At 36.3% G+C, this 16,665-nt stretch overlaps 1 protein-coding gene across 2 annotated transcripts; it reads left to right on the top strand.

Moving 5' to 3' along the window:
• Nucleotides 1-2,802: 2,802 nt before the first annotated feature.
• NRROS (negative regulator of reactive oxygen species) lies at nucleotides 2,803-13,122 on the top strand. Of its 2 annotated transcripts, XM_034439565.3 has the most exons (3): nucleotides 2,804-6,421; nucleotides 8,848-8,956; nucleotides 10,759-13,122. In XM_034439565.3, exons 2-3 carry the CDS (start codon nucleotides 8,861-8,863, stop codon nucleotides 12,712-12,714), a joined length of 2,052 nt encoding a protein of 683 aa, XP_034295456.2. In that variant the 5' UTR covers nucleotides 2,804-6,421; nucleotides 8,848-8,860; the 3' UTR covers nucleotides 12,715-13,122. The 2 variants fall into 2 exon arrangements, with proteins under 2 accessions (XP_087728831.1, XP_034295456.2); XM_087872705.1 differs by lacking the exon at nucleotides 8,848-8,956 and having other exon boundaries at nucleotides 2,803-6,421.
• The last annotated feature ends 3,543 nt before the right edge of the window (nucleotides 13,123-16,665 follow it).

Genomic DNA, 16,665 nt, shown 5'->3' on the forward strand with positions numbered 1-16,665 from the left:
GGACTCTCACCATACTTTCAGCTGGGAAAAAGCATTCTAGACCAAACCAAATCCCCAAAAGCTATGGAATTCCTGGAAACTTAGCATTCAGACAAATAACCCATTAATTTGCAGAGATAAACATGCTTATACACCATTCAAAGAGAATAAAAAAGTTAAGAACAAAACAAAAAGAGAAAAAAAAACATCCTTACCAGCAGCCAGCAAACGGAGGACAGTTGGGAAGGTAGCAGATAATGATGATATGACCCCGGGACATTGCAACCATCAAAAATTGATGCTGGTTGTCAAGCATCCAAATTTTGATGATGTCTCTCTAGGGATGCTACAAGGGTCCTAAGTGTGAGGATAAGTAATTCAGAAGTTTTTTTACTTTAATTTTTTTTAAAACATACAATATTAGATCAAAATAAACTTCATTAAATAAAACATTCCACTAATACCTTAATTAACAAATATAATCTGTTTCCAGACAGAACCTAATCAGTACCTAAATACCCTGTTTCCACCAAAATAAGACATCCCCTGATAATAAGCCCAATTGGGCTTTTGAGCGCATGGCAATAAGGCCAAGCGCTTATTTCAGGGTTCAAAAAAATATAAGACAGGGTCTTATTTTCGGGGAAACATGGTATTACCTCTGGAAAAAATAGTCTTCACAACCTTCCAGAAGGCAATCACCATGGGGGCCAGCCTAACTTCTAAATCAAATCAAATCAAACCTTTATTGTCAATGCACAACGTGTGTACAATAAAATTGAATAAAGGGAGAGTATTCCTAAGTAAAATAGCCATGATTGAAAAATAAGCATTTTCTGGCTCTCATCTCCCATCAAGAAAGATAACTTTGTTTTTTGGGGAAGAGGAATAACAAACAGTTTCTCCCAAAAGAATGTTGCACATTATTTAATGAAAAAGGTCTTTACGTAGTACAGTTGTTTCAGTGAGAAAGGCAAAGGAATGAGAAAGTTGATCCTTAAATGACAGAAAGGCAAACCATGAGTTAGAAAGTGGCAGGAAAAATGGAGGAACTTTTTAATAAGTGATCCAATGTTCAGCTATAGAAGTAGGCAGAAACATAAAGACCCTTGCTACAACAAAGACATTTAAAAATCTGGGGACTTCCTGCGACAGCAAAGAGTGAAAATATACTAGGTGGAGAAACTATATACACATATATACACACCATACAAACACACTTATGCTAAGGAACATTGCACAATTTCCACCTTATTTGGGAAAGAAGGATAAAATCGAACCATTCTGAACTGAAAAGAGAAGCAGGTGCTGGGAGAGAATCAGCTATTATTTGCAGCTTGTGCACAGAGTTCTTGTCCTTGAAGATCAGTGTTGGATTGTTGACAATTTGGAAGGGAGAGAAGATTCCTATCTATAACTGTTTTTTCAGTGCTGTTTGTTCTGAGTACCAAGCAAAAAATCAAAGTTGTCTAACATATCGATAGTGAGAAATTGCATGCCTCCTTCCCAGAAATACCATACTGAGAAAGGATTCTAGAAGACTGAAAGGTAAAATGCATGTCAGGGATTATATATTTCAGCGGATATACTGTATTTTAGTATTCTCCTTTCAAATTTATGATTAATCTATTTCTACATCTGCTCAGTTTCATTTTTTAAATTTGCTTTGACAGTATTTAGGATATACATTAATATCAAAATCTTACTATATACTGGTAAATGTGGAGGCTCCTGAAAGTTCACTATTGTAACTTGAGGAAAGGAGGATAGTAATCAGTTCTCAGCTCTATATAATAATATTGCAATTTCTTAATACCTAGATACATATCTAGAAACTTATATTCTCTGATTACTGCCTACACTTTGAAAACCAGAAAATGACAGTTACAAATATTTGGGTTCTGATGCTGTAGGTAGGAGATCACCAGGCTGAACTGGAGGGAAGGATCAAACAGATGATCAGTCTCAAGGCCCTTCACACCCACAAGAGATCTAAGTCCAGATCGCCATGAATTCCATTGATTTTCATCTACTGCCAATTTGCTTTGACGATTAGTAGCTCAGATTCTTGTAGAGAACTTAAACTTGCAACGAACCTTTATATAAGTAGTCCTCAACTTATAACAGTTCATTTAGTGACCATTCAAAGTTACAACGGCACTGAAAAAGTTACTTATGACTGTTTTTCACATGTACGACCGTTGCAGCATCCCCATGGTCACATGATCAAAATTCAGATACTTGACAACTGGTTCATATTTATGACGGTTGCAGTGTCCTGGGGTCATGCGATCAGCTTTTGCAACCTCCTGACAAGCAAAGTGAATGGGGAATCCATATTCACTTAATAACCATGTTACTAACTTAACAAATGCAATGATTCACTTAACAACGGTGGCAAAAAAAGTCATAAAATTGGGCAAAACTCACTTAACAAATGTTTCACTTAGCAATGTAAATTTTGGCCTCAATTGTGGTTGTAACTTGAGGACTACCTGTATTAATTTGAACTGCCTGGACTTCCTGATTTCCTGCCCTTGGTAGATGGATTTTAAGAGAGGAAATGAGAGTCTTTTATTTCTATCCTTATTTCTGAAGGAAAAAAAAGGAGGAAATCATACTATAAAATTTAATGTCCCATTACTGGGATGAATGCAACCCATGGGCTGCCCATTCAAGTAATCCTAAACTATAATTAAATTGTGATCAGAATTTAAACAACCCTAAATAAGCAATTTTGGCCCTTTTATGATGAATGTTATACTATATATATAATGGAAAAGTCCATATTTCCCCAAGTTTCTTTTGGTTCTATTTTTGTTTTAAACTTCCTGTTTTAATTGTTTTTGAAACAATTTTCAACTGTTCTTTTCACTAGAAAATTTAAGAGGAACAAAACTGTTGCAGGAAATTTCAGTAATTGTCTTTACATTATCAGGACTAAAAAAAAAAGTTAAGGTTAATTTAAGTTTGTTATCTCAGATCAGATTTTTCCCCAGGATATACTTATTTGATTAGAAATCTCATTTACAATAGAAAGTTGGGTGATTGATGGAAAATAACCCAAAACTTGTGGTATTTATGGGGTGTATAATAGCCTGTTAAGGATAATGTGGCTGCCTGGAATCTGAAGAGGAGTACTACTTATTCAAAGATCAGAATAAACCACAAAATTTTGTTGTAGAACTATTTGCTAAACTTTCTTCTCTGTGCTGTGGCTCAGTCTTAGAATGGGCCCTTAGATACAGAATTTTTCCTTCAATTAAGTAAACATAGTAACTTTTAAAAGACTAGCCCCACTATGTCGCAGAATGACTTTGGAAAGGGTGAGGATTAGAACCAGGTTTTCTTCATACGGGCTTTCTTGTTTCTTACAGGAACCGGATTTCCAATGACTCTCCCTGAGCCAGATTGCTCGCTGAAAGGATTGCTTTGTCTAGTACCTTGCTCTTGGGTATTGAGCATCAGATGGTCAGATGCTCTGCTACCTTACCCAACCGAGCAAGGACCAAGCCCTGGGACCAGGGTGCACCCAAGAGAAATGCAGGAGTGGGAAAGCTGTCCATTTGCCACATGTGACACAGTTCCAGATACCTTTCTTTAAGGGATCTCTTTGGCAGTGAGTTCTCTTGAGCTAACTCTGGGCTAGGATGTAAGTCTTGCTTGGCATCACAGCATGGGAAAATAGGGAGTTCAAGTGCTGCAGCTGGGGATCACATGAGGCCTTGTCAGTTAAGGGATAAATTATTGCTCCCTTATATCTAAGCTGGAGAGTCCACACCAAGTGTGCATAGTTTGCTGGCTTGCTATTTTTTGTGCCGAAAAGCCAAAAAACAGTGTGCTGTTTTGCATGTACAGAATGCCTGGGTTTTTTTCCCCCCCACGGAAGGCTTTTATTCTTCATCTGCACTTTGTTTATCCTGTTCAAATGTTATGGTTAACATGAGATTTATTTTACCAGTCAGAATGCCCCATCTGTAGTTCCAGTTCAGAGCTGGTCATAAAGCTTATTTGCTTTGATGGGCGAGGAAGGAAAAGGCAATTGCTGAGAGCCAATAACCATTTAGAATTCTCTCCATAAAAACCTGCGTGTGGTAATTTGAGATATATGGGCTGCTTTGGGGGAAAAAGAAACAAATATAACATAGAACTGAAAAAAAGTGTTGCTTACTATTTTAAAAGCACCAGTGTAGTTCTTGGTTTGTCTAGAAGACTACTTGTTCTCTTTAAACATATACTGTACATGAATTTCAAGTCTTACAGCGCTTACGTGAGTGATATTCAGGAAATTATGCTGCATAGTAATTTTGGGCTTATAATTGCCAAATTCCCAATAGCATAAATTGGTTGGAGTTTAGTGAAGTTGGTAGTCAAACACATCTGAAGGATAATATCTGGTAATATATGTTGACTGAGAAATATTAGGGTTCACACAGTGGTTAACAATTAAAAACTGTTTTTATTTGGCAAAACCAGCAGATGCAGCACTTGAAAATATATTTTTTTAGTGGAAAAAGAGATTAAAAAATCTATTTGTATGATTCTCAATAGAAATTCTCAGCTTCACTTGGTCCAGTAATGTAGTGGCATACCCATTTTTGGGCACATTGAGGCTTGCCCAGGTTACATCACTATTGCATGAGTTGCATTGGTTTCCAATACGCTTTTGAGTGCAATTCAAGGTGCTGTTATAACTTCTGAAGCCCTGTATGGCATAATACTAGCTTACTTGTTAGACCGCCTATCTCCAAGGTTCTTGCCAATCTCACCAGATCTGACAAAACAAATTTGTAACTATGTAATCTTGTGGGACTGAAAAATCACAAAGCTTGTGCTATGGAACAACACACATACACACCTCTCTATGCAAAATTCTGAAGCTTCCCCCCCCCCCAAACTCTTTGGTTTTCTGCAAGGTTGTGAAGACCTGGCTTACCCCGGATGATGGGCCAGGATGGTAGATGAGCTTAATATTGATGTTGTTTGTTATATGGTGCCTTAGTTAATGTATAATGATTTTTAAAATTTCACCTTTCTGTTTGGTTTATAGAGGTTTTATTATATTGGATCATTGTTAGCTGTCCAGAGTTTGTATGTAAGATAGGTATGTGGGAAAGCATATTCATTTTCTAAATAAAATAAAACCAATAAAATCAGTGTGACTCGGAGACAATATTTTGATAAAATTAGTTTTAAAAAACTAATAAAAAAACAATGATTTTTTTAGTTCTGGCTTTACAAAAAAACCAATATCTTAATTTTTTACTTGGTTTTAATTAATATATTACGCTATCCAGTTATTTTGGTGTCTAAGCCACAGTTTATGGTTTAATATGATTGTGCAGCTAATTGAGCAAATTGTGGCTTAATGCAGCATGCAAATACAGCCACTGAAAAATAAGGAATGATATATGGGCTTAGAGAAAAAGACAGACAGATCAAATAGCTATTACATTGCTAGATGGTATTATCAAAAGAATGTGATTATAAGCAGTTCCTTTTGTGCTAAATTACAGCAATCTCCTGAAAATACCATCTAATAAGTTTCTTGGAACTGTAACAAAATTTCACCCTGATCATAATTTTCAGAAATTGATTCTGAATCAAATGGAAATAGCAGTGCCTTACGGTCATTTATAAAATGGTACGAGATGTTATTTCCCATCAGTTAATTATCACAAATGTATTATTCATATGAACCTTCTACTAAGACTAGAATCTTCTGGCCTTTCTTGAACTTAATTGCCTTTCTTGTGTTCTCCAGAATTTTGTGCTAATCAATCCCAGCCAGCATAGTTATCTCCGTTGGAAGATGACAAATAACTTTAATCTAATTTATCTGACAAGTAATCAATGCATCTGTAGGCTGATATATCTAGAGGGAATTCTGTAATTGTAGTTGACATATTTGAAGTACAGATTTGTAATCTAACATTGCTTTAGTTTGCAGAAAGCGGTAGCAGTCCAATAGTATGAAACTAGAAATAGTCGATAATGTTATTTCTTAATATTAATTTATTAATCTTTAGGTTGCACCAGGAATCTTCACTGTTGTTGAGATTAAAAAAAAAAAACCTCTGAGCTCTGACGTGACTAGAATCAGTGAAATTCAAGTAATAGCTTCAAATTTACCCTGTACAATTTCCTTCCTTTCATTTCCCTTCTTCTTAGCTCCTTCTCATTTTCAAGTGACTTGCATACGCACAAACTTTCCATATGCAACTGCTGAGCTTGGGTGGGGGAGGTTGAGTGAAACAAATTGCAACTTGCTTTGGGATCCATGTGACCGTATTTCCTTCCGCAAAAACTATATTAATCTGATCTTAAGTGAGTGCAAACAGCTAATTGTATTATCATTATCTTTTTGAGAAATACTGTGAGATAACAAGACAAGTGTTGGTACAGAATGAACCTCCCAGAATTGAATACGTTGCTCCAAACGGTGAGTTAATCCTGCATAATTTATCTTAATTTTTCATTTTACATAGGGCTTTTCAATAACAATTAAAAACAACGTGCTACATTATGATACATTCTAAAGTATTGAACTATACTGCTATCATTTTCAGTCAGAAAAAAAGTCAGATTGTGATCATGATGAACATTTCTCTAGTTGCTGTTAATTAATTCCTAATATCTACTCTACAAATTATGTATTCTGTTTCATGATAAATTTGTATTTACTGAGAATAATCATTGATATATATAATTTTGTCATAAAAAGTTGTTCTGTAGGTTATTAGATGGGACCCTGAATTGTTCTTGAGAATCGAGAAAGTCAGATTTATTCTAAAGTGGGATATGTTGGCTTCTCTGAGTAATTTACAAGAATCAAATGTAGAAGAATTAATTGAGGAAGGCAGGATGCATGGCAGTTAAAGTCTGAGGTAAAAACCTTGAGCCAGTCACTTACTTTCAACCCAACCTATCTCACAACATCATTGGATGGAAAAACAGAAAGAGGAAGCACAATGAACATTTCCTTGAACGCCTAAATGAAAGATGAGAATATAATTCAAACAAACAAACAAACAAACACAATAGCTAAGAATGAAAGCATTAAACAAGCAGGATGGGAGTTTACTGGCAATTAGTAGAAAGAAAAAGAGAAACCCAGCACCAGCCTACAAAAAGGATAGTTCGTAGCATCTTGTGAAGACACAGGTGTCACTCTAACAAACTGATGATATATAATTGGTCATGCCCTTTGCAGAAGCCATTTTGTGAATGGATAGGGTTTTTCAGGAGTCTTTTTATGAAAAAATGATCACATGTTCTCAACATTTCAATGTTCTGTAGCTGAAAAAGATAGGAGAAAAAGATAGCAGGCCATCATCTCATGTCCAAGAAATCATGGTTGTGAAAACCTTAATTTAACATCAAGTATGATTGCAGTGAGTTCCTTCAGCCAATGTTCAGTGTGACCTGATTGTGTTCTTATAATTTTCCCACTTTATGGCTAAAAATAACTTAAGGAATAGGGGAGTTTTGATTCAGAAATGGCAGAGAAAAATTGTTTATTTCCCCCCTGCCTCTTCCAGCAAACAAAGCTCTATCTCTACAGAGATCTTCCAATGAAAAGAACAAATTTAGTTTCATTATAAATCTCTGGCACCACATATATTTTGGTTAAAAATGTCATGCAGAGGCAGATTTTTTAAAGTTATTACTATAAGTGTATATTCCACACTTTTACTTTCAGCAAAAAGATTTTGCAAATCTGTTTCATCAGAAATGATAATAACGTAAAATAAGCAAGTACAGATAGTCCCCATCTTACAACCACAATTGAGCCCCAAATTTCACAGACAGTTGTTAAGTGAGTCTTGCTCCACTTTACAACCTTTTTGCTATAGTTGTTAAGTGAATCACTGCAGTTGTTAAATTAGTAACACAGCTGTTAAGTGAATCTAGCTTCTCCATTGACTTCGCTTGTCAGAAGATATCAAAAGGTGATCATATGATCCTGGGATACTGCAACCATCATAAATACATGCCAATTGCCAAGCGTCCAGATTTTAATCAGTGACCATCGGAATGCTGCAATGGTCGTAAGTGTGAAAAATGGTCATAAATCCCATTTTTTCAGTGCCATTGTAATTTCCAGCAGTCACTAAATGAATGGCTGTAAATTGAGAACTACCTGTAGGTAGACCAGCCATCCACAGATATATAAACTTCAACACTCAGAAACATGAGCAATGAGTGACAGTGGCTACAGAGTTCTGGAAGTTAAAGTCCACCCATAAGGACATTGCCTATATTAGGGAAGTCTTATGCCGATCCATATTGAAAAGGAGAGACTCTTTCAAATCTCCTTTAATTTTTAAAACTCATAAAGAGCTAGTTTGATGTAGTGGTTAAGGAGCTTGATTAGAAACCAGGAGACTGCAAATTCTAAGGCACAGAAGCTACTGTGGTTGGGTGATCTGGGGCAGTCACTGTCTCTTAGTCCAGGGTACCTTACTGGGTTGCCTTTGTGGGAAAAATAGGAGGGAGCATCATGTATGCTACTTTAAGTTCTACAAAAAAGAAGGGATATAAATCAAATAAATGAATAGATCCTCACATTTTATATTAAATGTCTTATATGTGTACCCCAAATGTGATTGCAATCTGAAGCAGAATTTTAGAGGTGTCTATGGGAGCTTACATCTATTTTGCAAAGAAAAAAATATTCACAATGAAAACCTAAGAAATATTTGTAAGTAAACAGATATGAATATGAATATTCCTTTTGTCTGAATATATTTTAACGAAGTTTGGAACTGATGCTTTCTAATGGGCAACCCAAAACTCTATAAATAAGAAAAGACAATCCAAGTCTCCTAATTTTATTATATTATTTTAATTTTTCTCTCTTTGCAGGAGTCCTGTTGAAATGGCATTAATTGCTGTGATTATCTCCATATGCATAGCTTTTCTGGATACAGGATGGGCAACAAAACCCACAACCTATCATAGTATTTGCAAACTAGTGAGTCTTTTGCAAACATGAAATAACTTTGGGATTTCTTGAAAAAAATGGGAAGAAGAGAGGTCATTTATTTAAATGGTAGTGGCTGCAGCAGCATATTAGTTCCAAGGGTTTGATCCAAATGCCAACAAGAATCCAAAAATTAACCTAACATATTAGAATGTTCAACTGTCTTATTTATCTTTTCATTTTGAAGATGTTCTTTAAAAATACAATTAGTTTCTTTATGATTTGAATTTTATATTTTTAGGGTAGGGTACCGAGAAGGGAAAGATGATTTAAAGTAGGGATTTTAACAAAAACCTGAAAGGCATCTGGTTCCTATTTCTTTTAGTTACATAGATCCATCATTATCTATGGATATTCTCAGTTATCTCGGTCATGGTTGTACCAAAGGTGCTTTTTCAAAAGGCAATTGGACTTTGTTTTTCCTGAAGGGTGCATCTAGTCAACGACTTGTGGATGCATTTTTCTATAGTGGAATCCATACAAAAATGTCACATAGAACATAATACTAGCAACAATATGGTAATACAGATACCAGTAGTTCTTGTTTAGCAATCACAGTTGGGGCCAGAAACTCAATTGTTAAGTGAAACTGTGACTGTGCTTATGATCTTATTTCAGCTTTCCTTTGCTTTTAAGACTTTTAAAGGTTGTAAATGAGAGGATTGTTTTCCAAGTGAAATTTTTCATCACCATTGTAACTAAGAATAATCATTGTACAAGGCAGTTGCTAAATGAGGACTACCTGTAGAAGCAAAAGGCCAGGAAGTGTTTCTGGATAGCAAGTTCCCCATGAGATAAATTTATTATTTATAAATTTTATATAGATATATATTATAAATAATAAATTTATCTCATGGGGAACTTGCTATCCAGAAAAATTTCCTGGCCTTTTGCTTCTACAGGTAGTCCTCATTTAGCATATATACATCACCTTATTATTTTATATATATAATATTTTATGAAAGTAACTCAAGATGGGCAAACATAGCTAGTACCTCCCCCCCAATAACTACCTTGTGACATAGGTTAGGCTAAGACAGAGTGACTTACCCAAAGTCACCCATCTGGTTTTCACATATAAGGCTAAAATAGAACTCAGTCTCCTGGTTTCCATCCTAGTGCCTTAACCGTAGACCAAACTGGTGCTCTAATATAAAAAATGATGCTGATGATAATAATAATAATAAAATATATTATCATTATTATTAATAATAATATCTATAATAATACAGTAATTTTTCCACATTTTTCAAGATTGTTGGCTGTTCAAAATATAGTTTACAGTTTACAATAAGGGGTAATATTACCCCTTATTGTAAACTGTAAACTATATTTTGAACAGCTAAGCAACGTTGAACAATGTGGAAAAATTACTGTATTATTATTATTATAGATATGTAGGGACTCAACAGATGAGATCAAATTAAATATATTTTCCTCTAAATTTAATTCTACTTAAGTATGTATATAGCATTGTAGCAGGGGTGAAATCCAGCAGTTCCAACAGGTTCTGGAGAATCGGTAGCAGAAATTTTAAGTAGTTCAGAGAACTGGCAAATACCACCTCTGGCTGGCCCCAGAGTTGGGTGGGAATGGAGATTTTGCAATATCCTTCCCCCAGGAGGGGTGGGAATGGAGATTTTGCAGTATCCTTCCCCTGCCACACTCACCAAGCCACGCCCACAGAACCGGTAGGGAAAAATTTTGGATTTCACCCCTACATTGTAGTATGGTGTAATATAGCATGTCTTTAGTATCTGACCTCATCATTTCCTATATGTTTCTTGCTACAGAAAAAGAGAAGTGCAGATTGCAATGGGAGGCGGCTGAGTTCTGTCCCAAAAGACTTGCCTGCTGGAATAGAGGAACTCTTCCTGGATGCCAACGTTCTACAAACTCTTTCAAATGCATCTTTCATACAGTATCATGTCCTACAGAACCTCAGTCTGCATGCAAATGGGTTGGAACTCATTGAACCTGGGGCATTTCTTGGCATTAGGAATCTTAGTCTGCTAACTGTGTCAGACAATTTCCTCTCCCTCAATTATTCTGTAACAGCATCTGCTTTATGGACTTTGACTTACCTGAGGAAACTGGACCTCTCTGGAAACCAGCTTACTGAGCTTATGATGGGCAAATTGGTCCAGCATTTGTCTTCTCTAGAATCCTTGTCTTTAGCAAGGAATGCCATCTTGAGGTTAGATGACTCTCACTTCAGAAACCTGCCCAATCTGCAACGTCTGGATTTACAGCAGAACTATATCTTTGAAATTGAGGCTGGGGCATTTGAAAACATGCCAGCTCTGCAACAGCTTAATCTGGCCTACAACAACATACCTTGCATTGTGCAATTTGATCTGATCCAACTTCAGATGTTAAATGTTAGCAATAATCACATTGAATGGTTCTTGTCTGCAGAGAATAATGCTTCTTTTGAACTGGAAACACTAGATCTTTCCTACAACCAGCTTCTGTTCTTCCCACTACTGCCCAAGTTAAATAAATTGCAGACTCTGCTGCTGACACACAACCACATGAATTTCTACGGCAAATTTTTCAATAATTCAAACAGCTCAGTTCAGCTACTGTTCCTAGATGGCAATATCATTAACATTACCACTCAAGAACTTTGGGAAGAAAACAATCATGGCAATTTCTCTTCCTTAACATTTCTGGATATGAGCTGGAATGAGTTCTCTTATTTTCCAGACTATTTTTTTAAGGGGTTAATTTCCCTTCTTTATCTGAACCTCAGTCACAACTGCTTAAAGATACTGAACATAGAGGACAGGGAAATGCTAAATACTCTCATTGATTTGGATCTCAGCCACAACCTGCTTTCAAAGCTACAGATGAATTTGGGTTCTGAAGGCAGCTTAACCAACCTCAGAAAGTTTAATCTTAGCACCAACAATCTACATGGCTTGCCACATCAATTCTTTATCCATGTAAGAAAAATCACTACAATTGACATCAGTAAAAACCCAATCCACATCTGTTATCCATATAGTGCTACAAGCCCTGATTGTGTAACTTTTACTTATGCTAATTCTTTAAGGAACCTTTTATTGTCTGGCTGTAACCTAAGCATGTTGTCCTGCCATTTCTTTAAGGGAACTTCCCTCACATATTTAGACCTTTCTAATAATCCTAGGTTGCTTATTAGTGGCTTGGGAACTTTGAAAGATATCACTTCATCCATACAGGTACTCTATCTTAGAAATACTGGCCTCTCTGCTGCAGGCACAAAGATGGACTTTTCTGCATTTCAGAAACTGGTAAATTTGGATCTGTCTGGAAACAGTTTGGCATACTTCCCAGAATCCTTAATATACCTTAAACTTTATACTCTAGATCTCAGGATGAATTTCTACCATAGCCTACCTCAATACTTCATGGAAAAGCAACTTGGAAAGAGTTTGCGTGTGATCTACCTCAGTGAGAATCCTTATGACTGCTGCAAAATGGGTTGGTGGGATACTCTGCAAAGCCATGGAACCCTACGCATTGGAGACATGACTGACATCACTTGTAATTACTCCTCCAGATTCATCAGTGCAACAAATATACCTGAATCAGTTCACCATGACTGTAGGTGGCTAACAACGAATATGGCTTTGTTGTATCTGGTGCTTATTCTTCCCACCTGTTTGACCCTGCTGTTTACTTTTATCATTGTCTTTTTAATTTACAAGGAAAAAATTCTTCAGATGCTAAAGAGCAGACATAAGAAGCCCAGCCCATACTGAAATTTGGTGGCAGAAAGAAGCAATCTAATCTAATAGCACTTAATAATATGCTTAGAAAGCTACATTTGCAGTCACAGATTTAGTTATAATAAGCCGTAACTTCTGGTAATGGTTTACATGTCTAAAAATGACCAAATTTTATATCTAAGCACATAATTGGCAGACAGTAAAAACTATAAAATTGTAGTATGGGTTAAATTAATACTAGGAAGAAAAGTCTTTATGGTCAAAAGTAATGTATATAAGAGATTTATATTGTGAATAAGTCACAATTTTTGAATAAATCCAATTCTACAGCTTCTTGGGCAAATTTTGGAACTTTACAATACTCTAATCTTCTTCAGATGTTGTGGCCAAGTTTTATTCTTTGGTTGTTTATAAATTTATAAATAAATTTTTGAAAAATTATTGCTATCTTCAGTGTTTTGATTAGACAATGTATTTTTTTTCTGAGAATGAGAAGATAGTTAAATGATTTTCCCTCTCAGATTAAATCACAATTCAAGACATAAGTGTACAGTCTTATTGTTGAATGATATATTAAGAATATGTATCTGATAGCATATATCCTGAAGAAAATATGTTGATGATATCGGCTTTCTATCTCCATCCCAGATTGTCTGAATGATGCATGGAGGTTCTGTCTCAGTGCAAGGAGGATGTGAGGTGCTATAGATTTCTGTTACACCTAAGCAAGTCTGTGTGGCTCAGGGGTTTTGGATCTCCTGGTTACAGGGATCTTCCATTTTTGGTTCTATGGGGTGGTGTTGCCCTAGACAGACTCAGTGCACAATTTTTTTTTTTGCTTTAATTTATATGCCGCCCTTCTCCGGAGACTCAGGGCGGCTTACAATGTGTTAAGCAATAGCCTTCATACTTTTGTATATTTATACAAAGTCAGTTTATTGCCCCCCACAATTTGGGTCCTCATTTTACCTACCTTTGAAAGGATGGCTGAGTCAACCTTGAGCCTGGTGAGATTTGAACTTGCAATAATTGCAAGCAGCAGATGTTAATAATAGTGCTTTAGTCCACTGTACTACCAAGGCGCTTGGTAGTAAATTCTTGGTAATCTGGGGGTCTTCTTGGATTCACAGCTCTCTTGAAGAGCAGCTGGCAGCTGTGGATAGGAGGGCCTTTGCGTTGCTTTGGGGTGTGAGTCAGTTGTGCCTATTTTTGGATTGAAGAATCCTGCTCATAATTATTCATGCCCTCATGCTCTCCGGACTGGATTACAGGTAGTCCTTAACTTACAACCATTATTGAGCCCAAAATTTCTATTCCTAAGCAATATAGTTGTTAAGTGAGTTCTGCCCTCTTTTATAATCTTTCCTGCCACAGTTGTTAAGTGAGTCACTTGTTAAGTTAGTAACACAGTTGTTAATTGAATCTGTCTTCCTTATTTAATTTGCTTGTTAGAAGATGATCACGTTACCTCAAGACACTGCAACTGTCATAAATACATGCCAATTGCCAAGTGTTTAAATTCTGATTATGTAACCATGAGGATGCTACAATGGCCATACAAATGAAAAATGGTCAAAAGTCACTTATTTCAGTGCTGTCAAAACTTCAAACAGTCACTAAATAAATGGTTGTAAGTCAAGGACTATCTGTATTGCAATGTGCTCTAGCTGGAGTTGCCCTTGAAGATCATTTGGAAGCTTTGGCCGGTGTAAAATGTGGCAGTGTAGACAGTCAATGATCTCATTTATTCAGTGTGTGATATCATGACTCAGTGAGATAAATTGGTTCCTAGTGTGTTTCAGGTGCAGTTCAAGATACAGGTAGTCCTCAACTTATGACCACAATTGAGCCCAAAATTTATGTTGTCAAAATTTGTTAAGTGAGTTTTGCACAATTTTATGATTTTCCTTGCCACATTTGTTAAGTGAATCACTGCAGTTGTTAAATTAGTAACACAGGTGTTAAGTGAATCTGGTTTCTCCATTGACTTTGCTTGTTGCAAAAGGTGATCATATGTTCCCAGGACATTGCAACAGTCATAAATATGAGTCAGTTGCCAAGCATCTGAATATAAATCATGTGACCATGGGGATGCTGCAACGGTCATAAGTGTGAAAATGGTCATAAGTCATTTCAGTGCTGTTGTAACTTTGAATGGTCACTAAGCAAGCTGTTTTAAGTCGAGGACTACCTGTACTGTTAATCTACTTTACATTCTTTCATGATTTGGTACCAGGCAACCTGTGGGACTGTCTCATCCCAATTGCTTCTACCTATTCCACCTGGTATCGCAGAAGGGGCATGCTAAGGAATGTCAGCTGGCGGGTTTAGGAAGAGAGCATTTTCTACCATGGCATATACAATTTGGAAAAAAGTTCCCTTTGAGATTAGGTTAGATCCAACCCTGACTTTCACAAAGCTCTGAAAACTTGGGTTTGGGCCTGGGCTTGGGCCTGGGGCCCCAGGTATGCAATAGAGATATTCTATTGACTATGTTGGTGACCTTTTTGTGATGCTTGGCTGCTATGTGTTTTTATTTTTATATTATGTGTTTTATCTATTTTATTGTCAGCTGCCTAGATTCATGTATGTGATTTAGGAGGTTACATAAAATAAATAAATAAATATGACTGCAGCAACTGAACTATAAGGTAGTCACAAAAAATACGACAGAACTGCTATAGTAAGGTTTGTCCCAGCTGAAAAATACTGTCATCTATATAGCCAAAAGGATTCATTTGGGTGACCTGAATTCTGACTGACAAAACAGCAATTTTCAAAGAAGTGCGAAGTTTGCCTTATGAAGATTATCAAATGAAGAACAGATAGATTTACAGTATACAGTACATGTTTTCTGTGAGACTTTTCCTATTGTGTTGCAATGCCAGCAGTTGGTGTTGTGGCAAAGAATTAAACTGCCATTGTCTGAGGAAAGCAAATAAGCTTTCGGTAAACGTGGATCTAAGTTGCCTCTTTGAGGCCTTCCTGTGGTGGAGATTTCCTTGCAGGAAAACCACATGCTGAGTAAACCTCAACTCTTATTCTGATAAATACACATCCTGAATATGCATAGATGCATCTTAGTTCATCTTTTATTTCTGAAATCTGAGGTCATGTTTCTCATTACTAAGAAACAAGTCCCTGTATAAGGAAAAGAGAACAATTTATTATATTTTTTCTTGACCCATTTCTTAGTAACTGTGAAATAATGTAACTGAAAAGTAATGAATTTTCTTCAGAAGAATAATAATACTGGTTTTTTTTCTTGTAAAACAGATGTGCAAATTTGTTATGCCATATATAGGAACAAGAAAGATTAACTGGTTGCTTTTGGTTTGAGTAAAATCAACTTTAGTTCTGAGTATTGGAGAAGACTATTACAAAGCTAATGGTGTGATAGGGCAATTGAGGAGTGGGATATTACAGAAATTATATTTACTTAATAAGAATATTATAAAATCAAGGGTGGTGGGCAAAGAATGGCGGGATAGTATTATATGCCTTCTGCAAACATATCTATAATGTAATATTACACTTTTGCTAACCCAATTTGCTTTTTAAAGTCTTAGATTACTATTATTGGAAACTGTACTTATAGAAGTGTGCTATTGTTGGAAGGAATGTCCATCTGGGTTCAGTTCCAAGTGTGAAGAAAGACACTGGAAACATGGAGACTGCTTGGAAATATGGTTTAATGGTGGACAGGACCACATGGTTTGAAGTCCTGGGCAAAAAGACCACGTGGATGAGAGAGATTTATACCCTCTCTTGTGCCCCACCTTGGATCTTCCGGTTCTTGTATAAGAAATGTATTCTGATTGATTGTCAGACTCCCATGGGGCTATACAGGGGTAACTTTGTAGGTTGTCTTGAGTCCCAGGTTGAATCTTGCTGGGTGATGATGTAATGAAGGGGCTTTGGGCAATTCCTATTATGGCTTAATGGCTTTTTCCTGGTTTGGATCTTGAGTGAAGGCTAATTCTA

The sequence above is a fragment of the Pantherophis guttatus genome, chromosome 6 (genome assembly GCF_059756535.1).
Source record: "Pantherophis guttatus breed Tessera chromosome 6, ASM5975653v1, whole genome shotgun sequence".
Classification (NCBI taxonomy): domain Eukaryota; kingdom Metazoa; phylum Chordata; class Lepidosauria; order Squamata; family Colubridae; genus Pantherophis; species Pantherophis guttatus.

Bases quoted from the DNA above. Each gene is read 5' to 3' on its own strand.
- NRROS (XM_034439565.3), top strand. From the start codon at position 8,861: ATGGCATTAATTGCTGTGATTATCTCCATATGCATAGCTTTTCTGGAT. The intron at 8,957-10,758 runs GTGAGTCTTTTG...TTCTTGCTACAG, and splicing joins ATCATAGTATTTGCAAACTA to AAAAAGAGAAGTGCAGATTG.